The following is a 20,410-nucleotide window of genomic DNA, read 5'->3' as shown; positions in this document are numbered from 1 at the left end:
CACTCGATATATCAGTTCCGGCAAGTCCCTGAGAAAGAGCACTTTAGAACTGCTTAAAGGTTGTGGATATCTTGTAGTTTCCATCAGATGAGACAGTCACCCAGATAATACGAGCCTGCACCTCACCCAGTGAGTTTCTGAAACGATTACCCCCTGCATAGGGGTGATAGTCGATGTTGATTAGCATGTCACACCTGTTGCAAGACAACCACCAACACCCATTAGCATGTACGCTAGTCACTCTTTGAAATCACCGATATGCAGGCCATCACCCGGGGGTGTGCAGGAAGACATTATGTCCTGCAAAGGAGGGGATAAGCGTAGCAACAAGACAGAAGTTATAATTTCGTAGACCGGCAATCACTGTATACATTCCACTTCTTGGTTCGGGGTTTCCACTCCTTGAAAAGCACAGCTGCCACTTCGTCTTTTCAGGTTACCGTTTGCCATGATATTGTGTGTGATTGCGTCGGCAGGAGGGTCGAATCGATCACTTAGGAGAGGAACCGTTCTAGATCTTCAGTTATACCTCTCACAAGATATGGCCTGACTTTCGTGAGGGCTAGCTGACGGGAAAACCATCATCGAATTTTGGTTCCTTTCCTTGGATCTGCAAATATAGCTGGTTGTATCGTTGTCTTGCGTACTAGTTACAGTAATGATCAAGACATCGTCTGCCGCATGTCGTTCAGGTTGAAGTCTTCGCAGGCCAAACCAGGCCCGTACAGAGTCCTGACCTACATTCTACAACATGTAATACTCATGGCCTATATGAGCTCAACATTTCCGGAGTCATTCACAGTAGTTTAGTCCAAAGCTTCATAGTGACATTAAACATATATGGGACAACATCTCCATAGTCTATAAAATCAAGATGGATATCAAACAGAACACACTTCTTACTGAGGAATACCTCCCAACCATTGCAAGAAAATTCCCTCACCTGCCAGACGCCACGACTCCACGATCCCCATAAATCCCCACCTCAATACCGCCCAAAACATTCTCCAGCTTCTTTCGCAACTTCCTCAATTCCCGAACTCTCTGTTCCCTGTCCTCCTCGGCACTCCGCAGTTCCTTCTCTAACTCCCTAATCTTCCTCTCCTGTTCCGCCTCCGACGAGTCAATTCCTGGAAGAACCGAGATCAAATACTCAATCTGCTGCTCTTTGATCACCAAATCCCTCGCCAATTCCCGCTGCCGACTAGCAAACGTCCGCGGTGAATCTGGCGCGGGCGGCAGATTCGGGTCGGCGGCCGTCCCTCCAGCTCCGGGTGTCTGTCCTGCATCACCGCCTCCTTGTTGCTGTTGGCCTGGGATTTGAGCCGTTGCTTGTTGTGGGGATGCCTGGGAGGCAGCCGGCGCGCCGGCGGGGGCGGGCGGCGCGGTCGAGTTCTTGGTGATTTTGGCGAGGGCAGGCGCGGCTGTGGGGTCGTTTTGCGGTGGAATTGCGGGTGAGTTATCGTGATAGGTTACGAGATAGCCTACTGTGGCGTAGAATTGGGTTGCGAGCTGGTTGTCACAGTGGTTAGTTTGCACGTTGTGTGGATGTGGCGTGGAATCATGGTTTTGGGGGGGGGGGCTTACTTGGTCGAGACAGGTTTGGAGCTGCGTTAGAATGTCTGCCATGGTGGAAAATGTCGAGCGGATTTAGAAAAGAGGTGAAAAGGCGAGGTTGGAGATGCAGTTAAGGTGGTGAGCATTGAATAAAAGAGGTTCCTGTAGCTTGTCGGAGGTTGATCGGCGATAAATTGTAGATCGCCGGCGATAAGATTTCCTTGCTTTAGATTTATTCAACTCCAACTTTCTCCAATTTGTCAATTGAATGGCCACCCGCATAAGCAAACATTAAGTACTTCACACGTCTAACATACCATGGGAAGCTGATATGAATCTCCATCGTCCCCTCTCTTCCTTTATTCTCACCTCGGTCGTCCGCCGCCAATGTCATCGCCAACTGCATTCCTTCACGCGCCGTCTCTTCAAGCTCCCCTCTCCTCCGCCACACCCATCCGCGCACCATCATGACCTCCCTTCCTTCCTCTCCTACGCAGAGCGGACGTCTCTCTCTCCGACCACTACGGCCTACATAGGCATGCACTACGAGTATATAGTGCAACGAACCCTCCGTTCTTCCGCCTTCACGCTCCACCGCGTCGGCGGCCGCGACGATGCAGGCATCGACCTCGTGGGAACCTGGCACCTCCCGCACCGCGAACACCCGCTTCGCGTGATCGTGCAATGCAAATCACTAAAGACGAAACTGGGCCCGAACTTGGTCCGCGAACTGGAAGGGACATTCAACCTGTCGCCAGTGGGCTGGCGGACAGGCGACGAGGTTGGCATCTTGGTTAGTCCGCGGGAAGCGACGAAGGGCGTTCGAGATACCCTGGCGAGGAGTACGTATCCGCTGATGTGGATGATGATTGAGCGGGATGGGGCATTACGACAGGTCTTGTGGAATGGGAAGGCCGAGCAACTCGGCCTGGTGAACTTGGGCGTTGAGGTGAGATATTCGGCGGACGAAGATGCGGACTCGTCGAAGGGCGTTGTTCTCACCTGGGACGGGGACGAGATTCCCGATATGGAACAGGTAGAAAGCCGGGTCAGTGCGGTTGAGGATAGCTGGTTGCGGTCATGGGATGATGGGGGCCAGAGGAACAAGTCGGAGCTGCTAGATGCTGTTCAGAAGCTTTTCCCGGAAGAGAAGCCTCTTCTTTTCGGAACAGGGGCTTGCAGTGCCCTGACTGATGCGGATAGGATGAAGGTCATACAGTTTCTGGACAGCAAGTCTGCCCCGGTTGAGGCTGTGTCCGACATGAAGCCTACTTCTACGTGACAAAAGGGCACGTTGGTGCTGCGACGGTGAAGAGCCGCTAAAAGGTAATGTGTATATAGTGTATATTATTTGAACAAAACCAGGGTATATCCAGACAAAACGAAATCATAGCATCATCACCAGTTAACGCCTAGACATAGCATCGCAAGTAGTAAACGCCGGTACCTGACAAAGTCTTCCCGCTAACCTTGCAAGGTCGACCAGAAGTAGTTGGAGTAGAAGAATCGCGAGAACTTGGGGTCAATGTTAACGACGTGCACGTCCCCTTTGCGACTGTTGCGGATGACGGCCTTGTTGAAATTGCCCGCGTCGTCGGCCTCGATATCAACGCCCAGGGAACGGTAAATTTTAAGGCGAAGGCTGCCTCGGTTAGCAGTGCGCAAGCGGTATACAGCATTCTGGGTACCCACATTGTCGCGTCGTCCAGCTCCCTCTCCCGTCTCGTGGCTTCGTCTCCTTCCAGCCCCTGAGCCTCCAAATCCGCCAATCGTTCCTTCAACATCTCCAGCTCGCTCTCCAGTCTTTCACTTTCGATTTCAAGCTCCGTGGCTGCTTTTGCGATGCGGAATTTCTTCGTGTCTAGCTCAACCATATCCGCCGCGTGTTTACTCGAATCATGTGCCGCTACCGCTTCTTCATGCTGGGCGTTCAAGGAGTGGAGGTGCCGAGAGAGCTTTCGCAGCGAGGACTCGGCCTCGCGCATACGCAGCTCGCGCGACTGCTGAAGGGTCGATAAGGAGTCATTGATGCGGGTGACAGCTTGTTTGTCTGGTTGGATGTTGAAATTTCCAATGGTATGGTGGATGAGCTGCAACGCGTCAGTCCAGGTTCCAGACTCATTTTGAAACACATACCGTGCCTGGGTTCTCGTCGAGCAACATTGTAGCTAATTTAGTTGATGTCGACAACACAAAAAGACTGTAGTGGGCCTGGATCGATATATGCGGGGGGTTGATCCCGACAGGATGATAATGTTGATCTGCGGCGTTGGGGGAGCAACTGGCTGGGTCAGCCACATACGCCACTTGCACCGCCACCCGTGACGGAAGGTCAGATTCATGCGCTTGAATTGGAGGCCTATCCTCTTCGATACAGACGCAAGATTGCTTCGGATTTCACTCTTCCTTATTTCTTTGTTTCCTTATACAGTTTGTGAAAGGCTATCTACCTGAAAACATGGGTTCCAACCTGCCCTGTACGTTCATGACCCTACCCGTGCTATTGTTTTGGTGTACTTACTGACTGGTGGCTCTGCAGATGCCGCCGATGCTGAAAGGTTGGTGATATGTCGCCGCTCCTTGTTCATGTTGATTCCAGCTAACATATTGCAGTCCGCTGAAGCCAGCGGAGCTCCAGGTCCTGCGGTCGCAGTACGAAAAGGAAGGTGACTATGTTGGTATTCAAACCAAGTTCAACTTTGCCTGGGTATGTCTAGCTAGCTTTGGCTCTACTTATTTATTCATGTTGACTAACTACTGGTCGTTTTTTAGGGCCTGATCAAATCCAACGCACGAACGGACCAACAGGAAGGAGTTCGTTTGCTATCAGAGATCTTCCGAGCTGCCCCCGAACGTCGACGGGAATGCCTCTACTATCTGGCCCTCGGTAACTACAAGCTTGGCAACTACGGCGAAGCCCGGCGATACAACGATCTTCTGCTCGAAAAGGAGCCCGCCAACCTTCAGGCCGCCAGCCTCGGCACCCTGATCGATGAGAGAGTGTCCAAGGAAGGATTGCTGGGGTTTGCGATCGTGGGTGGGCTTGCTCTCGCCGCAGGTGTGGTGGGAGGCATGGTGTTCCGGGGCGCTAAGAGACGGTAATGGGGAGTCTTCTCTTGGTGAATGGCTTTGTCCCTGAAGTCGGGAATCTACGCTGTGTATATATGGTAGCTCTTTGTTGCTCTTTTATTGGGATGTTTCGCATGCGATGGCGTTGTATTGTCCATGGTCATGCTGGCTTTTGTGATTATTACATGACTCTTTGAATGGCCGGCAACGTCTGCTATTTTTGTTGTTATTCTCTATAATGATAATCATCGAAGGGAAGCGAAGGAAAGGGAATCAAATCACGATATATTAAATCCAAGTCACTTGACAAGGGTAAACGTCATCCGCCTGACAACTCCGACGTTCCCCAATCATTTGTCCTCTTTCGTTCTCCACCAACTTCTACACGACTCGAAAACCATCGCCTCACCTTATAATGCAGTTTTGAAGCTAGTCAACAAACAGATCAACTGATCTGGCCTGCAACTTGTGCATGGTAGCCCTGAAACAATGAGTGACGTTGCAGTTCGACTGAAAGCATTGCGACACCTCAACTACTAGTCCCGTACAATTGTCCGACGGCTGACACTCTTGTACTATCATCGATTCCGTCTGCCTAGTGATACTATATCTGAATACTGTCTTGTTGCACGCCGTCTCACCTCCTGATCTTCACCCCGACAACCTACCTTGACGCATCCATCATGGCCGACGTGGGGGATCGCATGTTTTGTCATGCCTGTGGCGGGGTATGGCTACGCAGAGATCATGGGCTGGAATGCCCACACTGTCACTCTGAGTTCACCGAAATTGTGTGTCATCCTCCCTTCTCCCTCCTTTTCATGCTATACCACGGTTGACTAAGGACGCCAACGCTGACGGGCCAGATCGAAATCCCGCCAGATACGGAAGGAGAATTCCCCGATCCTCCAACGTCTGTCCCTGAAGACCGGCCAGCTCCCCCGAGAAACCCATGGGCAGACCACAACCCCTGGGATCATGACGACTTGAGCAGAGACACCGACTGGGGCTCAGGCAATGGATACCGTCACCACACCTACAGATCTCCGGATGGCCGGTTTACGTTTTCCAGCACTACATTCACACGGCGTGGTTCTGGTCAGCAAATGCCGCCGGATCCTCTGATGCCTATGGTACGCGGCTTGGACACGATCTTCCATGGTTTAGCCGACACCTACCGACAGACGGAGTACAGGCAACCCAATGAGCGAGATTCACCACCGGCACCGTGGAGGAGCGACAGGCAGAACCAGCAAAGGTTCAGCCCAAATGGTTCGAGGATATACAGCACGTCGTTTGATTTCGACATGAACACGCGAAGCAATGGGGGCATGGGGTCCGAGTTCCATACGGCAGGGGGGCTACATCCTCGTGATGCAGATAGTCCACAGCCTATGGGTACTCCTCTACGAACTCTGGGCGAGTATGTTCTCTCCTTCGGGCAGTGAGCTCTAACTGGCGACTGACTTGGATAGTATTCTTGAGCTATTCCGAAACGATTTTGGAAGCAACGGTTCACCCGGTAGCCCCGGAGTCCGTGTCATGACCGGACCGAACCCCATTGCGATTTTGTCGACTTTGCTCAACCTGGATCGGCATGGGGATGCGGTCTACTCGCAAGAAGAACTAGACCGGGTAATATCACAGCTGATTGATCAGAATGCACGGGGGACGGCGCCGCCTCCCGCGGCCCCCAGTGCGATCCAGTCTCTACCGAAGAAAAAGGTGGACCAGGATATGCTGGGCAGCGAAGGCAAGGCGGAATGTTCGATTTGCATGGACCCGGTAGAATTGGGCACGGAGGTCACAGAACTCCCCTGCAAGCACTGGTTCCACTACAGCTGTATTGAGATGTGGCTGAGCCAACACAATACGTGTCCTCACTGCCGGCGAGGCATCAACGTTCCAGCAGAGTAAGTTTCAATCCGTCGTGTCTGCTTCCGTCACTGATTGTTCTCTCTAGACCAGAAGGAAGCAGCGAAAACCCGGTGGTCATCAACAGTAGTCCGGAGACGTCACCCCGTCGACCGAGTGGCGCTGCTCGCGAGCATAGCGGACAGCCGCCGCCACAGTGGTTCGGGACTGGACCCGAGACAGGACAGGAACAGGATCAACGATCCAGTCGGAATGACAATCAAGGCGGAGGCTTTGCCGGCTGGGTTCGCAGCCATTTCGGCGGAGGCAACCCGTAGGCGTTGTCTCGGTTCATGTTCTTTGCTTTGTTTGCTCAGCTACAGGGACGATATAGAGCTGGGATCCTGGTAAATTGGACACTGGATGGAATGGACATACCCAAGTCACTCTGGAAGTGTTACGCAGTAATGAACCGTTCTTTTGGTTATCCTATAGATAAGTTGATGGATCAGATTGTACCATGGAAGCTCCACATAGATTGATACCCCACATGCCTGCGCCCTAATCGCGCCCTACCAAAGATTAGATCTACGTCTACCCCTCATACAATATCTCTCTGTCTCTCTCTCTCTCTCTCTCTCTCTCCCCTTCTTCCTTCCTCCTGGTCAATTCCTATACAGCACTCTGAGAACCAGCCCTCGCCATGAAAACCCTCTACAGAAACGGCCACTTCGTCACTCCCCAATCCCCCAACCCAACATGCATGGTCACCGAGAACGACCGCATAATCTACCTGGGCGAGGAGTCCACCGCAACGACCCTCCACCCCGACAGCGAGATCCACGATCTGGGAGGTCGTAAAGTCCTCCCCGGCTTCATTGACGGGTAGATACAACCCCCAATCCCCATTGTACAGCTGTACAGCATACCCAGACTAAAGCAAAACAGACACATGCACCTGCTGCTCTTCGGCGCAAGCCTGTCCAAAATCAACCTAGGGAACTGCACTTCTCTCTCCGACATCCGCAGCACCATCAAAGCCGCCGCCGCCGCCAACCCGACGGCCGCGCGGCTCTTCTGCCGCGGCTGGATGCACTCCATGACCAACGGCGAAGCCCTAGCCTCCATGCTGGACGACCTCGACCCGCGCCCCATCTTCATCGACTCCAAGGACCTGCACTCCGCCTGGTGCAACTCCGCCGCTCTCGCCGAGCTCAATGTCGCCCACACCCCCGACCCGGCCGGCGGTGTCATCCACCGCGACGCCGCAGGCACCCCCACCGGCCTCCTCAGCGAAGCCGCCGCCGTGAACATCGTCTGGCCGCACGTCGCCCAGGTCGCCTCCCTCGACGAGAAACTGCACTTCATCCGCGCCGGCATCCGCGAGTACACGCGCGCCGGCTACACGGGTGTCGTCGAGATGGCCACGGACGAGAACCTGTGGAGCACCGTGCTGGCCCTCCGCGAACGCGAGGAGGTCAACATCCGCCTGGCCGCGCACTGGATCATTTCCCCGAAGGATGACGAGGAAGAGGTGCTGCGCCAGGTGGATCGCGCCATCGAGCTGCACAGCCTGTACAACGCGGCCACGAGCCCCGATCTCCGCATCGCAGGCATCAAGGTCATCTGTGACGGCGTCGTCGATGCCTGCACGGCGGCCCTGACCGAGCCCTACGCGTCCAACGGGGACAACTGCGCCCCGCTCTGGGACGCCGATATCCTTAAGAAGGTGGTGCGCAAGGCGGACCGCGCGGGCCTGCAGTGCGCCCTCCATGCGATCGGCGACGCCACGGTCACGCTGGCCATCGACGCCCTCGAGAGCGAGGGCACGCCCGGGTCCCGCCATCGCATCGAACACCTCGAGCTCACGGCGCCGCAGGACGCAAAAAGACTCGGCGACCTGGGCATCACCGCCTCCGTGCAGCCCGTGCATGCCGACCCGGCTATCCTGCGCGCGTGGCCACGGTTGCTGGGGCCGGACCGGTGTGGCCGGGCGTTTGCCTACAAAGATTTCTTGGACCATGGGGCGCACCTGGCCATTGGCACGGATTCACCCACGGCGCCGCATCTGCCGCTACGGAACTTGTATACGGCCACGACGCGGCGCTCGGCGAGGGAGCCCGAGTCGCTGGAGACGGTGAATGAGCATTTCAAGCTGAGTTTGCTGGAGGCTATTACGGCTGCTACCGCGGGGTCGGCGTATAGTTGCTTTGCGGATGGGTTCGCGGGGACGCTGGAGGTGGGCAAGAAGGCAGATTTCGTGGTGGTCGATATGGCTTGGGAGGCGGAGCGGTTGTTGCAGGCGGAGGTGTGGGAGACGTGGTTTGATGGAAGGCGGGTGTGGCGGAGGGAGTAGTTGCTTCTGTGTATTCTGTACATATGTGTTGTATATAGATAGCATGGTGTGGGTGTTGTATAAATTTCGCATGTAGGCTTGGTGGAGTTATATCAGGGTAGAACAGGTATATGAACTATATGATATTGCATGGCCTGTTACCACCATCCAAGTACTAAAATAGAATAAAATAAAACAAAAGATCAAAGCTTCGCCAGCCCAACAACCTCCCTCTCCACCCTCTCACAACACTCCCTCAACACACCCCCCAACCACTCGAAATCGCTCTTCTCCAGATACACCTGCGCACTCAGTCGAGTCCACAACCACCCTCCGTGCCGAAACACCGGCACAAACGTGCCATACTGCTCGAACAGCGTATCCCGGAACCAGGTACTCACCGTCGGCACCAGCGACGAGTGAATCTGCAGATACGACGACGTGCCATCCTCGCCGGACACCCTCGCATTCGCATTAGCACCATCACCATCAGCCACGGCAATCGGCAATCGCACCGTAGCCAACCCACACCTCCGCAGCTGGCTGACCTCGCCTGTCTGCAGCCCGGGCTCCTGCATCACCTCCGTCCCGAGTGCGTGCGCGACGATGTCCGCTGCTGAGCGCCCCAGGCTCTCCAGGTAGGCGTAGATGCGGTCTTCGCCGCCGCAGACCTCGGCCCGGAACTGCAGCGCGGCGGGCACGCACAGCCATGGCGTGTCGTCTGTCGTGGCGGTCTGTTCAAAGAGATACTCGAAGGCGGATTTCCCCTGCGTGGTGGTGGTGGTGACCTGGTTTGGGGGGATGTAACCCCAGGACGTCGGGAATGTGGTGCGGATTAGGTGTTGGTTGCGGAGGGGGACGTGCAGGACGGCGCAACCGCGGGGGACGAACAGCCATCTGTATTACCATCAACCCCAGTGCAATACATACCCAGTAGTCAATCACACTCAAGAAGAACAGATAGAAAGGGAGGAGGAGGAGGAGGAGGAGGAGGAGGAGGGGAAAGATAAACACACTTATGCAAATTACTCGTAAAGAAATCCGGCCGCAACACCCCCAAATCCAACGGTATATGTCCGATACCATGCGCCCCATCCACCAGACTCAGGATCCCCTCTTCACGGCACACGCTCACCAGCGTCTCAAACGGGAACCGCACCCCGGGCATACTAACGATAGTATCGAACACCGCAACGCGGACGTTCAGCCCATCGTCCCGCGCGCGACGCACCACAGCCCGGAACCGTCTGACCAGCTCCTCATGGCTGACCGGCAACTGGTACTCGACCTTGCGGGCGACCACGGGACTCGCCTCCATCAGCGAGTGCAGCCCCTTCTCCACGGCCCCGTAGATGGTGTCGAAGTAGACGACGGCGTCGCCGGCCTGGAAGGCCAGGTTGCGCAGCACGGTGCCCACGCCTGTGGTGGCGTTCTTGACGAACACACACTCGTTTACAGGGATGTTGAGCAGCTTGGCGACCAAGCGCCGTGACTCGTCTATGCCTTGGGGTCGGGCGATCCGGTAAAAGTGGTCTGGGCGGGATTCGCTGGCTTGTTGGTGCTGCTGCAGTGCGGTTTGCACAGCGCGCGGGTAGGTGCCGAAGGAGCCTGCGTTGTCTGTTAGTTGGTTTCTTTAAAAATTATATTAAGGCTGGGAGGGTTGTTTGTTGCTACGATACCATGGTTGAGGTTCTTGAAGTTGGCGTCGAAGAGGAAGTGCTCCCTCATGGGGTGGCCGAAGGGGGTGGTCATTTTTGGTGGTGGTTCAATTGGATTGAGTATGGAGAGATTGTTGATTCAAAGATGGCTGGACTGGTTTTATATACTAGTAGAAGTGATGTGTAGTGAGTCACGGCGCGGAGACGGATGGATAACACGATGTCGATCGTACTAGTGTGGTTAGTCAACATCTACTTATGCAATGGATTATAGAAGAAGTCAGGCTTCGTATTTCCAACAATCGTCCTATTGATTCCCTGTCGTATCGGATACGAGATTTGGCTGACAGCTGCAACTAACTAGCTTAGTTAGCAGTGATCATAGTTCTATATTGTATCTCTTCTAAACAGTACAAACCGGTGCGAAGAGTCTCTAGATTGGCTGTTCCGAGACTAACCGTACAGAACGGTATCCCAGCGTGTACTCGATCCCTTCGTGCAATGGCCTCAAGTCCCCACCCCAGTTCGCTCAAGATCTGGACCCCGTTCCGCGGACGGCCAAAGGCATGGTTGTATTGGCCTTGCAGGCTGCGGAGACACTCTCAGCCCAATGGCCGCCTCGCTCATCTAGAGCACTAGCTTGCGCCGTAAACGACACGATCTCGGCGGACTACGCGTAGGAATAACATCGTCGGTCGTCGGAGGTCAGATATCACCGTAGTCTGTCTGTGGGGGGGACCGCCTCGCTGGCGCGCTTGATGGACAGGCGATACATGTTGTATCCCTCGCAGGCCTGGCCGTTGATGTGCAGTTCCGGCATGCTCTGGGTGTTTCGTCGCATTTTACTTGGTGAGTTCTGCGGTGCAGTTTAGTATTTCCTGGTTTTGAGGGATGGGATCTCTCTAGGATATTTACCGGCTAGTCCGAACTCTTCTGGTTTGACTGTCTTGTGCGGCTGTCTGTCTGGGAGAAGATAGATGCAGACGGACTGGATCAGTGGACCCAACTTAAAACATCCCTATACAATTCAAGCCAGTGGCAATCCACCTCGGAAAGTCCTACTGGAGGTATACGAGGACATCTACGAAGCAAACGTAAGCATGCAACTCATCACCATTCAATCACCAATCATGCGGAATGCAAAAACTACTAGTACATCTCTGGCAAATATTCACAAGGAGCTATGCCACTATTCACAATCACCGCTTGCCCTTCTTGCGAGGAGCAACAACCTTGAACGCGGCATTGCTGCTATCCTCTTCCCGGTGCGCATTCGACGATCCCTTCTTGGCCACCTCACTCCATCCACCGCTACTCTTCTCCGCAAATGCACTGGCGGCGACGGGATCCACGATGCCCTTGTCGGCCAAGGTACGACGACGGATGAACTCCTCGGCGAATCGGCGGCCATCCAGCGTCTGCGAGTTGGCATACACCGAGTCCGAGATGATCTCCGCTTCGGCCGGCAGGAATAGCAGCTGCTGAACAAAGTCATCCACTAAATAACGTTAGTGCATTTTCATAAGACAGATACTAATTTAACGAAGACATACCATTGATGTTGCTGTTCAACCCCTTGCCCAGTGCCAGCTTGGCCCATTTGGTGAACTCCTCGACGGCGCGGTTAGGGTTGGCCGGGGTCACGGTGTTCACGGAAACGGCACGCGGAGTGGAAATGGTAGCGGGCTTGGGCTTCACGGGAGAGGCCGCCAAAGGAGTCGTTGCGGTGGTCGATCGCGGTCCGGAGGGAGCAGCGGGAGGAGCTCGGGCCTTACCGCCGGCACCCACGGTGGTCCAAGCACCCGTAGTGGCGGGAGTGGTCGGAGCAGCAGGAGCAGGAGCCTTGCTAGCCAGATCCGCATACCGCTTGCCAGTAGAAGATGGGGCTGGGGGGCTGGGCGCTGCGGCAACGGCACTCTGAGCAGCGACGGCAGCGGCAGCGGCAGCGGCACGCTGCTTACGAGCCTCCTCCTCTTTCTGAATCTGCGCGAGGGTCTTCTTCGCACCGCCGGTAGCAGTGGCCGGGGCCTTGTTGTTACCCCACACCGACCCGGTGGACGCGGGAGTAGACGGAGATCCAGCACTGGCCCAGTTGGCAGTCGATGGGAGACCAGGCGTCTGGACTTGAGCCTGGCTAAGACGCTCTTGCTCTGCGAGCAGTTGAGCCCGACGAGCAGCGGCAGCCAGTTCTTCTCTCTGAGCAGCGCTCCGAGCCTCGGCCTCTTGAATCTCCTTCAGCGACGGTCCCTTGGGCACCTCATGCGCCTCCTTGGCCCATGGGGCAATGGACGTGGCAGGGGCTTCCACAGGAGTCTGGGTCTGAGATCTCGAGTTGGCTGCGAGCGATTCCGCAACATTCTGACGGCTGCGCTGTGCCGCGGGAGCTGGGAGCGGCGATGCGGACGGTGGGGGAGGGAACGGCTGGGGCATGGCTGGATCACCCTTGACGGCCCATGCTGCGTCATTCGCGGCCTGGCTCTGCTGCTGTTCGTGCTCCTGCTGCTCCTGCTGCTGTCTCTGAGCGGATGCAGCCTTCTGAACCTGCTGGGAAAGAGTGAGGATCGGTTCTTCGTCTTCTACAGTAGGTTGCTCTGCGTCCACCGGGGGGGAGTCGAGGTCAACATCCTGGACCGACTCGGCTTCCGGCGGGGGAGAAGGACCAGTGGTTGGATGAGTGGGAAGTCCCTCAGCAGTGCGCATGCCGAATTCATCTTCCTGTGCCCTCAAAGCATGGAACTGGCGGAGCCGTTCTTCACGGGCCTGTTGGTCGAACAAGTTGTCACCTTGAGTGCTGTCAAATTGTTCTTGCTCCTGTTGCAGCTGAGCCCGATCTTGGAGCATGGTGGCAACCTGCTGTTGATGGAATAGGCTGTCCGGCTGCCGAGTGGCAAAGGGCGCTGCACTGCCAAAAGCGAACGGATCCGGTCGGTTGACGTTCAGACGCTCCAGAAGGGCAGGGAGCTGATCCTGACTGCCGCCTAGCTCAGTCCCAATCATCCCAGGACCAACGTTGGGCAGGGCGCTCTGCCTTATCGGACCGGCGGCGTCGAAGAAGCCACCAAGAGGTTGCGGCTGCGGCTGCGACTGCTGCTGCTGCTGTTGTTGTTGTTGCTGCTGCTGGATGGGTCCCTGGATTGGCGATGGTTGGAAACCAACAGGCGAAGCAATGCTACCGAAACTGGGCTGGCTGTGAAGACTGTGGGCGCTCGAATGATGCTGGAGCTGATGGGGGTGCATAGTGGGGGGCAGTCCCTGGAATTGCATTTGCTTCATCATGGCCTGTTGCTGTGCGAGATGTTCCTTCTGTCTGGCCATCAGGTACTGCTCCTCTTGCTTCCTCCGCTCCAAGGCATTCTGCTGTTCGGCGGTCAACGTCGTACCAAAGCTCGGGAAGCTGCCAGGGAAGGGAGGCTGAGCAGCACCCGCCGTGTTTCCGGTCCAGTGACCAGGGTTCGGATCGGGTCCATGAGGGATCCCGATCTGAGGAACCAAGAAGGGCTCGCGCGAATTGCCGATGCGCCGCACCAACTGAGCCAGCGGTTCAAATTCTGGGTCCTCGAGCTTCTTGATCTGCAGGTCAGGGCTGAAGAAGCCTGCCTTGAACCAATCGTGCATTTCAAGGCCCGTCCAAGGACCCTGGATGTTCCCCTGTGGGTCGCGGTAAATCCAGCGCATACGATCGGGCATCACCATAGTCCGCTGTTGAGCAGGAGGAACAGAGCCGCCATTGCTTCCAGGCTGTCCGGGAGTCTGACTAGGTGGAGGTACGTCAGGGGCCATGGACGTGGGGATGGAGCCCACGGCAGAGACAGGAGTCTGGGAAGTAGACGCGGTGGTAGGTGGGTTGGTTTGACCAGACTTGTCTGCCTGCTGGGGATCTTCACCGTGGGTTAGTATATCATGTGGTACTGTTGACCCCTGGGGGATCATACCTGGTTGCCGGGAGCCATCGTCCAGGCTGCCAAGATCAGCCCGTGCTTGATCGCCTTGCATCTGCTCCTGCATCGCCGCAGGGAAGAGAGACCCTAGCTTGCTCGAGCGCCCGATGCTGCCGGTGCCACTGATGCCAGGGCTGAAGAGGCCGCCTCCTCCCAGGGTCGACAAACTAGGGGACTGGAGATCAGCCATCGTGCCAAAGATGGGATCACCAAAGGCGCCGCCGCCGCCGCCAAAAGCAGATCGTTCCCTGGTTGGAGTGCCAATGGCACCGCTTGCAGGCCATCCGGCCGCCCCTCCAATCGAGGGAAGGCCACCCAAACCACCCAAGCTGGAGAAGCTGCGGTTTCCGGCCACGCTGGACGTCGCGCTCCGATCGATCGAAGGCAAGTCCATGCCCGACCCGACTCGTCTGATCGAGCCAAACGCAGTCGTGTCACGCAGTCCAGTGAGGCCAGGATGGTGCGAGGTTTGGATATCAGAGCCGTCCGTCTCGACATCATCGACGTCGCCTCTGTCCCCATGGGGGCTTTGATACGGGTTCGTATTGGTCGGGCTGGTGGGCTCATGACCCTGGAGTAAACTGGGGGTGGGATTACGCGAGTTCTCGTGGCTCTGGATCAGCTCTCGAAAGCCGGGGATACTGGACGTCATTCCAAACGCGGCGAATCCGGTCGGGTCGGCGCCTTGGGATGGAAGTTCCTGAGATCCCCCCAGTGCAGCACTGCCGCTCCGAGGTTCCTCCTGAAATGGGTTCGTCTCACTCCGTCCGGTGCGGGTTTTGAGAGTTTCCCCCCACGGCGACTGCGAGCGCGGCTCACCCTCACCTGCCAAGCGTTCCAGATTGCTCATGGACGGCTTTTCCTTCACCGCAGCTGATATATCCTCCGAGCTATCCTTCGAAAAGAGGCCCTTCAGGCGACTTTCCCCGCGAAGGCTGCCAAAGCCTGGTTTTTTCTCCGTGGGGTTCGTGCCGAGAGAGAACGCTCCGAAGGCCCCCATGGGCGAGAAGCTGGCATTTTGCGAAGCCGAGCCCCACGGCGAACTGGTTGTCCCCGGTGCTGCACTCAGAGGATTAGTCGAGCTGCGTTTCAAGGAATTAAACGGCGAGGAGGCCTCCGAGGTCACATCCCGAGCCGATTCCTTCTCCTTCTCTTCCCACCGAGCGGTGGACGACGTGTCCCGAAAATCTGTTTTGCGACGGAGGAGAGACGGGGGTGGGGTAGCCGTATTCGGCTCGTCACGGAAGAATCGAGAACCGCCCGTGGTAGGAGACATAGGGTTACCGATCGAATCGCCGGTCTCCCGACGCCTAGGCCCCGGGCGATTCGAGCTTGGGGACGAGGTGTTGTAGTTGTTCATATGACCCTGAGAAATCGATCCCTTGCGTCCTCCCGGAGTAGCGCCTGTGTTCTCCTTGGGTACATTGGTGGGTGGCGGCTTCAGCGGGGAGTTCACTGAGAGGGAAAACAACTACGCCCGTTCAGCACAGCTTCTTCCCAAACAAGGGCACGACGGCCCATTCGCAAACAGGAAAGGTAACAAAAGACACGCACCTCTTTCTCATCATCAGTCATGTCCACTAGGCTCAACGGTTCCATCTGTCCTCCGTGATCCCAGCACACTCCAGGCCCAGAGGGATTGTCTTTCGAATCCTCCCGTCGGCCCCAAGCGCCGTTGGCGGCGGATGTCTCTACCTGCGGATTCCAGTCGGCGGCGAGATATTCTGCGAGGTTCTTACCCAAAATACCCGTCTCCCGTTGAGCCTTATAAAGTTCTAACAGCTGTTCTTTGGAATACCGAGTGTCATTGGTTGCCCCGTTGCGGAGTGCGCTAGACTGGTAATTGGAAAGCATATGTGGGGGAGTGTAAGTACCGGCCGTAGGCGTCGTAGCGGATGCGGGCTGGCTGGTATCCCGACTGTGGGAAGGGTTGGTCGCAACTGAGGGGCGGCGGAAGGTTTGTGTTGCTCCGTTCATGCGGTTTCGAGCCCTGGGATGCGCGTTAGGAGTGGTCGAGTTTCAATCACGATCCAACGAGGGAGGGGAGGCGATCACGCCGCTGCAAGGAACGAGAGAAGGCAAGCGTGGCATCTCCGACTGGCAGGGAAGGGATAGAGGTCACGACAAGGGCGGGATAGCAAGGTGGTTTAAATTTTTTTTTCCATACCATTCTCCACTGGCAGTTCCATCGCCTCTTCGAGAGGCATCAGTGTTGCCAGCAGCGGCCGAAGCAAAACTAGAAGGAAGTGGCGTAGGCATTATGAGATGGATCGCTGGGTGATGGAGAAAGACTTCCGAACCCAAAGCAGGAGAAGTATCCAAGTCGAGCGTTGTCGTTCTTTTGGTGGTGGATGAACGTGGGAGGGAAGGAGATGCGAACGTTTTGAGGTGGAACGACGCAAGAGACGATTAGAGCTAGTTAGTCGGGGGGAAGAAGATCAGCTATGGGTTTTTAGAGCGAGGGAAAATGGGTAACCGTGAATGACGGGTGGCACGCAAACGCACCGGCACTTTTGAACTTGGGGCGACTTTCGAGCAGTTTGCTTTCTCGTAGCAAAGGGGAGAATTAAGGACAGGCCAACAGCAAGAACGCTAGACAGATCCAAGTCAAGATCAGAAGATCGAGTTTCGACGAGTTCCTGAAAAATGAAAGAGGCTTGCGGCGAATTAGCAAGGGGTCGTGGAATTACCACGGCGCACGGCTTGTCTCCCAATTGAGTCTAGTTGGGTACGTTCCAGTATCCTAACAGTTGTCCATGGCTGCTTGGCCATGTTTTCCCTTTGCCAGCCACCCCCAAAGTTACCGCATCATTACCAGAACACACAAAACAAAAATACCAAAAAAAAAACCCACACAATCACCGCGATCCTCTGATATTGCTGTTGCAGAGTGCCCACCCAGGTTAAGAGAAACAGTACAAACGAAAAAGAACAGCGTTCCGAATTCTCTCCTGGCATTTCCCTTCCAGATCATCTAGTATATTCCCCCGTTGGTCGCATTTGCAATCCCTCCGCCATGATTTGGTATCATCCCCGTCAATTCGTTTTTTTTTTCTCTCCGGGGGAGGGTGCGTGGTCACAGCACCCCAGACCAACCTACAGGGACTACCGCCACGCGGGGGTCGTCAATGGCGGTTTGGCCGCAAACGCTTCGGTTGGCCTTTAATTCGGCGTGTCATTTCAACTTCCACCCACCACCCGGTATTTTTAGAAAACGAATCCAATCATTATATAAAAAATAATAATAAAATAACATAAAATACAACCACAAAATGATCCATCCATTGAGAAAGTACACCAATTCTCAGCTAGTTAGTGAACAATGTTTGTCCGTTGACCAATCCCCCAGATCGAAATTACAATTGCATTGCTACACACTGTAAGGGCCATGAACGGGAAGTGACGTTATCGACTTGGACTGTTTCCATTCCCACATACCGTTGCTTCATGTTTGGTTCCCCCCAACCTCCGCAGATCAGCCTCCCTAGATAACATCCGTTGCATTTGCATTCAGCTTACCTTTTTTTTTTTTTTTTTTTTTTTTTTTTTTTTTTTTTTTTTTTTTTTTTTTATGTGGCCCTTGTGCCCACGCCACCGGCAGTTTCTCTCCTGACAGAAGACCGCTCTAGACAGTGTTTTATTTGTTTGGGGCTGTTTTCGTGGCTCATGTCGGTGACCTGGCATACCGGGCTGCATGTGACTTGATATCAATCGATATCTTGGGTCCTGGTTGATATGGAGGAACTGGAGATCTTCTGCTCTCTTCTTAGGTATTGGGGATAAGGGGAAGGAAGAGGGCAGGTAAAGGGTCTTGAATGAGTATGATATCTCCCATTTATATTGAGGTAAACGTAACCAGGTAGAACTACAGTCCCTCGGGAACTGTACAAACGGAGAGTCTTCCAGTAGACAGTGTATTGAATCTTTTGTCGCCGCGCTGGTTGCGCTTCTCCCTTGAACAAAGACTTAGTGGGTCATAATGAAATTGATCTAGTCTTGTGATCATTGCGGTTTATTCTGGGATTGAGAGGTAATAGAATCTAATATTCACTCAATACTTGTGAGCTGTGTATAGGCATAGAATACCTGGAGCGTAGCCAATGCATAATTGACAGGCTGGATTTGGTATTGAGATGAGATCGTCTGCGAACCTTTGACACAGTATGTTGATTACAGTAAAGTACCTATTAGACTATAATAGGCAGCTGTTCTTTGTCTATAAAACTCTACAGGAAAGGAGCGACATGTTCAAGCTAATGAATTCAACCTCGGTTCAATGCCGCCAAGCTGCGGTGCCAGAAGACGAACCTACCAGAAACACGCCTTCGTTCGGATCGAGGATCGATGTGATCTGAATTAGATATAACTTGATATAGAACTCTCGACTGATTCAATCCCTTGTCATCTGGATTGTGCACGATTCTATCCAGACCAGATATTGTAATCGGACACCCGGCAGTCATCGGTTATCGATAACCCCAACCCCCGAGCTTATATACAGCTAAATATATTCCCCGCACCACGACTAAGCAACACCGAAGAACACCAAATTTAAGGGCATCCATTACTTCCTTTACGAATCCACAGTGTAGAGCACAACAAACAAAAGCACATCCATATTCAAAATGTCAAAAGCAGTCTTTCTCTCCCGAACGGAGGGTAAACCCGGGCAGGTTTACTATCCCCTCTCCGTGCAAAACCTACCCCAGCCGACACCAGAGGGTCGCGAGTTACTGGTGAAAATCACCGCGGCGTCGCTGAACCATCGTGATGTCTTCCTGCGCCAGCATCTTTACCCCGGTATTACATTCGACGTTCCTCTGGGGGCCGATGGGGTGGGCGTGGTCGTCGGTGCTGGTCCCGCGGTGTCGAACCTAGAGCGGTGGCAGGGCAAGCGGGTGATACTGAACCCGGGAACGGGTTGGAAGGACTCGCCTGATGGACCGGAAGACCCCAAGGGCTATCGGATCATGGGCGGTACTAAGCTCTACAATAAGGGAACCATGCAGGAGTACCTCACCATCGACGAGTCCGAGGTCGAAGAAGCCCCCGAGCACTTGTCCGATGCGGAGGCCGCTGCTTTGCCCTTGACGGGATTGACCGCATGGAGAGCCTTGGTGGTCAAGGCGGGCGAGAGAAACTCGGGCAAGGGGGCTGCGGTTTTGCTTACTGGTATTGGAGGGGGTGTTGCACTGATGGCACTTCGGTTCGCCGTGGCCAAGGGCGCAGATGTCTACGTGACAAGCTCCAGCCCAGAGAAGATTCAGAAGGCAATCGAATTAGGTGCAAAGGGTGGTGTAAACTACAAGGAAGAAGCCTGGGAGAAGAAGCTCCTTACGATGCTACCCCCGGGAAAGAAGGCTTTCGATGCTATTATTGATGGCGCCGGTGGCGATTCGGTTGAGAAGGCGGTCAAATTGCTCAAGGTGAGCCTCTCGATATCTATGCATCATATTTGTTTATATGTCACTGACAGGCCCAGGCTGGTGGTGTGCTCTCGGTCTATGGAATGACTGTCTCCCCCAAGATGCCTTTCTTGATGCAGGCTGTCTTGAAGAACATTGACGTCCGTGGCTCGACTATGGGTTCCCGCAAGGAATTCGAAGAGATGGTTGACTTCGTCAGAGCAAACAAGATCCACCCGGTGATCTCGCGCGTTCTGCAGACCGAGCTGGGTGACATCGCCGGGCTCGACGGGCTATTCCAGGATATGAAGGAAGGCAAGCAGTTCGGGAAGTTGGTCGTCGAATTCGGGAAGGCTTCGGGATGCAAATTGTAAGGATCTAACTTGGTACTTGAATCATTAGCGAATCTCATCGTATAGTGAGGTATGTATACATTGTCCCGGTCGGGATGGATGAGGCTCACCGTGTGATTGCCGATGAACTTGGTATACAGCAACCACAAAGGCCTAGAACGAGTGATGAATAGATATTATTTGTAGTCATGAGTACTCTTACCTTTGATATGATCTAGTCCGCCGGGTCGCGCTTTCCTTG

The 20,410-nt window shown here is 54.8% G+C and overlaps 10 protein-coding genes across 10 annotated transcripts; 5 read left to right on the top strand and 5 right to left on the bottom strand.

Moving 5' to 3' along the window:
* Nucleotides 1–844: 844 nt before the first annotated feature.
* On the bottom strand, nucleotides 845–1,708 carry BDV37DRAFT_112432 (med21 domain-containing protein). The gene is made up of 2 exons (XM_032078401.1): nucleotides 1,588–1,708; nucleotides 845–1,512 (listed from the first exon to the last, which is right to left on the bottom strand). Exons 1-2 carry the CDS (start codon nucleotides 1,627–1,629, stop codon nucleotides 940–942), a joined length of 615 nt encoding a protein of 204 aa, XP_031946689.1. The 5' UTR covers nucleotides 1,630–1,708; the 3' UTR covers nucleotides 845–939.
* A 119-nt stretch (nucleotides 1,709–1,827) lies between these two features.
* On the top strand, nucleotides 1,828–2,871 carry BDV37DRAFT_237356 (uncharacterized protein). Its single transcript, XM_032080710.1, has one exon. The coding sequence runs from the start codon at nucleotides 1,889–1,891 to the stop codon at nucleotides 2,837–2,839; it is 951 nt and encodes a 316-aa protein (XP_031946688.1). The 5' UTR covers nucleotides 1,828–1,888; the 3' UTR covers nucleotides 2,840–2,871.
* Nucleotides 2,872–2,906: 35 nt separating this feature from the next.
* Nucleotides 2,907–3,870, bottom strand: BDV37DRAFT_237354 (kinetochore Spc24 family protein). The gene is made up of 3 exons (XM_032080709.1): nucleotides 3,694–3,870; nucleotides 3,250–3,647; nucleotides 2,907–3,199 (listed from the first exon to the last, which is right to left on the bottom strand). Exons 1-3 carry the CDS (start codon nucleotides 3,718–3,720, stop codon nucleotides 3,022–3,024), a joined length of 603 nt encoding a protein of 200 aa, XP_031946687.1. The 5' UTR covers nucleotides 3,721–3,870; the 3' UTR covers nucleotides 2,907–3,021.
* Nucleotides 3,871–3,930: 60 nt separating this feature from the next.
* On the top strand, nucleotides 3,931–4,979 carry BDV37DRAFT_237353 (mitochondrial fission 1 protein). Its single transcript, XM_032080708.1, has 4 exons — nucleotides 3,931–4,034; nucleotides 4,097–4,115; nucleotides 4,171–4,264; nucleotides 4,330–4,979. The coding sequence occupies exons 1-4, from the start codon at nucleotides 4,016–4,018 to the stop codon at nucleotides 4,657–4,659; spliced, it is 462 nt and encodes a 153-aa protein (XP_031946686.1). The 5' UTR covers nucleotides 3,931–4,015; the 3' UTR covers nucleotides 4,660–4,979.
* On the top strand, nucleotides 4,963–7,365 carry BDV37DRAFT_237348 (putative RING finger domain protein). The gene is made up of 4 exons (XM_032080707.1): nucleotides 4,963–5,417; nucleotides 5,493–6,049; nucleotides 6,102–6,539; nucleotides 6,590–7,365. Exons 1-4 carry the CDS (start codon nucleotides 5,310–5,312, stop codon nucleotides 6,816–6,818), a joined length of 1,332 nt encoding a protein of 443 aa, XP_031946685.1. The 5' UTR covers nucleotides 4,963–5,309; the 3' UTR covers nucleotides 6,819–7,365.
* BDV37DRAFT_112243 (amidohydrolase) lies at nucleotides 7,002–8,927 on the top strand. Its single transcript, XM_032078398.1, has 2 exons — nucleotides 7,002–7,365; nucleotides 7,429–8,927. The coding sequence occupies exons 1-2, from the start codon at nucleotides 7,184–7,186 to the stop codon at nucleotides 8,834–8,836; spliced, it is 1,590 nt and encodes a 529-aa protein (XP_031946684.1). The 5' UTR covers nucleotides 7,002–7,183; the 3' UTR covers nucleotides 8,837–8,927.
* Nucleotides 8,928–9,018: 91 nt separating this feature from the next.
* Nucleotides 9,019–10,567, bottom strand: BDV37DRAFT_278317 (putative aminotransferase family protein (LolT); the record flags this gene model as incomplete). Its single annotated transcript, XM_032086016.1, has 3 exons — nucleotides 9,019–9,712; nucleotides 9,763–10,423; nucleotides 10,495–10,567. 3 exons carry the CDS (start codon nucleotides 10,565–10,567, stop codon nucleotides 9,019–9,021), a joined length of 1,428 nt encoding a protein of 475 aa, XP_031946683.1.
* Nucleotides 10,568–11,461: 894 nt separating this feature from the next.
* On the bottom strand, nucleotides 11,462–15,872 carry BDV37DRAFT_112338 (GYF domain-containing protein). The gene is made up of 3 exons (XM_032078399.1): nucleotides 14,406–15,872; nucleotides 12,027–14,351; nucleotides 11,462–11,971 (listed from the first exon to the last, which is right to left on the bottom strand). The coding sequence occupies exons 1-3, from the start codon at nucleotides 15,769–15,771 to the stop codon at nucleotides 11,673–11,675; spliced, it is 3,990 nt and encodes a 1,329-aa protein (XP_031946682.1). The 5' UTR covers nucleotides 15,772–15,872; the 3' UTR covers nucleotides 11,462–11,672.
* Nucleotides 15,814–16,918, bottom strand: BDV37DRAFT_112347 (uncharacterized protein). The gene is made up of 2 exons (XM_032078400.1): nucleotides 16,579–16,918; nucleotides 15,814–16,401 (listed from the first exon to the last, which is right to left on the bottom strand). The coding sequence occupies exons 1-2, from the start codon at nucleotides 16,668–16,670 to the stop codon at nucleotides 15,864–15,866; spliced, it is 630 nt and encodes a 209-aa protein (XP_031946681.1). The 5' UTR covers nucleotides 16,671–16,918; the 3' UTR covers nucleotides 15,814–15,863.
* A 1,986-nt stretch (nucleotides 16,919–18,904) lies between these two features.
* On the top strand, nucleotides 18,905–20,409 carry BDV37DRAFT_112216 (putative alcohol dehydrogenase). Its single transcript, XM_032078396.1, has 2 exons — nucleotides 18,905–19,837; nucleotides 19,894–20,409. The coding sequence occupies exons 1-2, from the start codon at nucleotides 19,037–19,039 to the stop codon at nucleotides 20,188–20,190; spliced, it is 1,098 nt and encodes a 365-aa protein (XP_031946680.1). The 5' UTR covers nucleotides 18,905–19,036; the 3' UTR covers nucleotides 20,191–20,409.
* The last annotated feature ends 1 nt before the right edge of the window (nucleotide 20,410 follows it).

The sequence above is a fragment of the Aspergillus pseudonomiae genome (assembly GCF_009193645.1).
Source record: "Aspergillus pseudonomiae strain CBS 119388 unplaced genomic scaffold BDV37scaffold_3, whole genome shotgun sequence".
Lineage (NCBI taxonomy): Eukaryota > Fungi > Ascomycota > Eurotiomycetes > Eurotiales > Aspergillaceae > Aspergillus > Aspergillus pseudonomiae.
Note: the sequence above shows the minus strand (reverse complement) of the source record. Positions and strands in the feature narration are given on the sequence as shown.

Excerpts from the sequence above, each read along its gene's own strand:
- BDV37DRAFT_112432 (XM_032078401.1), bottom strand. The coding sequence starts at position 1,629 with ATGGCAGACATTCTAACGCAGCTCCAAACCTGTCTCGACCAA. Across the intron at positions 1,513-1,587 it reads TCCAAACCTGTCTCGACCAA|CTCGCAACCCAATTCTACGC; the intron begins GTAAGCCCCCCC and ends TGTGACAACCAG.
- BDV37DRAFT_237356 (XM_032080710.1), top strand. The coding sequence starts at position 1,889 with ATGAATCTCCATCGTCCCCTCTCTTCCTTTATTCTCACCTCGGTCGTC.
- BDV37DRAFT_237354 (XM_032080709.1), bottom strand. The coding sequence starts at position 3,720 with ATGTTGCTCGACGAGAACCCAGGCACG. Across the intron at positions 3,648-3,693 it reads TCGACGAGAACCCAGGCACG|CTCATCCACCATACCATTGG; the intron begins GTATGTGTTTCA and ends GACGCGTTGCAG. Across the intron at positions 3,200-3,249 it reads GAGCTGGACGACGCGACAAT|CCTTCGCCTTAAAATTTACC; the intron begins GTGGGTACCCAG and ends TAACCGAGGCAG.
- BDV37DRAFT_237353 (XM_032080708.1), top strand. Across the intron at positions 4,265-4,329 it reads CCAAGTTCAACTTTGCCTGG|GGCCTGATCAAATCCAACGC; the intron begins GTATGTCTAGCT and ends GTCGTTTTTTAG.
- BDV37DRAFT_237348 (XM_032080707.1), top strand. The coding sequence starts at position 5,310 with ATGGCCGACGTGGGGGATCGCATGTTTTGTCATGCCTGTGGCGGGGTA. Across the intron at positions 5,418-5,492 it reads ACTCTGAGTTCACCGAAATT|ATCGAAATCCCGCCAGATAC; the intron begins GTGTGTCATCCT and ends CTGACGGGCCAG. Across the intron at positions 6,050-6,101 it reads CCTCTACGAACTCTGGGCGA|TATTCTTGAGCTATTCCGAA; the intron begins GTATGTTCTCTC and ends TGACTTGGATAG.
- BDV37DRAFT_112243 (XM_032078398.1), top strand. The coding sequence starts at position 7,184 with ATGAAAACCCTCTACAGAAACGGCCACTTCGTCACTCCCCAATCCCCC. Across the intron at positions 7,366-7,428 it reads CTCCCCGGCTTCATTGACGG|ACACATGCACCTGCTGCTCT; the intron begins GTAGATACAACC and ends AAAGCAAAACAG.
- BDV37DRAFT_112338 (XM_032078399.1), bottom strand. The coding sequence starts at position 15,771 with ATGAACAACTACAACACCTCGTCCCCAAGCTCGAATCGCCCGGGGCCT. Across the intron at positions 14,352-14,405 it reads CGATGGCTCCCGGCAACCAG|ATCCCCAGCAGGCAGACAAG; the intron begins GTATGATCCCCC and ends CCCACGGTGAAG. Across the intron at positions 11,972-12,026 it reads GTTGAACAGCAACATCAATG|TGGATGACTTTGTTCAGCAG; the intron begins GTATGTCTTCGT and ends AACGTTATTTAG.
- BDV37DRAFT_112347 (XM_032078400.1), bottom strand. The coding sequence starts at position 16,670 with ATGCCTACGCCACTTCCTTCTAGTTTTGCTTCGGCCGCTGCTGGCAAC. Across the intron at positions 16,402-16,578 it reads GGAACTGCCAGTGGAGAATG|GGCTCGAAACCGCATGAACG; the intron begins GTATGGAAAAAA and ends CGCGCATCCCAG.
- BDV37DRAFT_112216 (XM_032078396.1), top strand. The coding sequence starts at position 19,037 with ATGTCAAAAGCAGTCTTTCTCTCCCGAACGGAGGGTAAACCCGGGCAG. Across the intron at positions 19,838-19,893 it reads AGGCGGTCAAATTGCTCAAG|GCTGGTGGTGTGCTCTCGGT; the intron begins GTGAGCCTCTCG and ends TGACAGGCCCAG.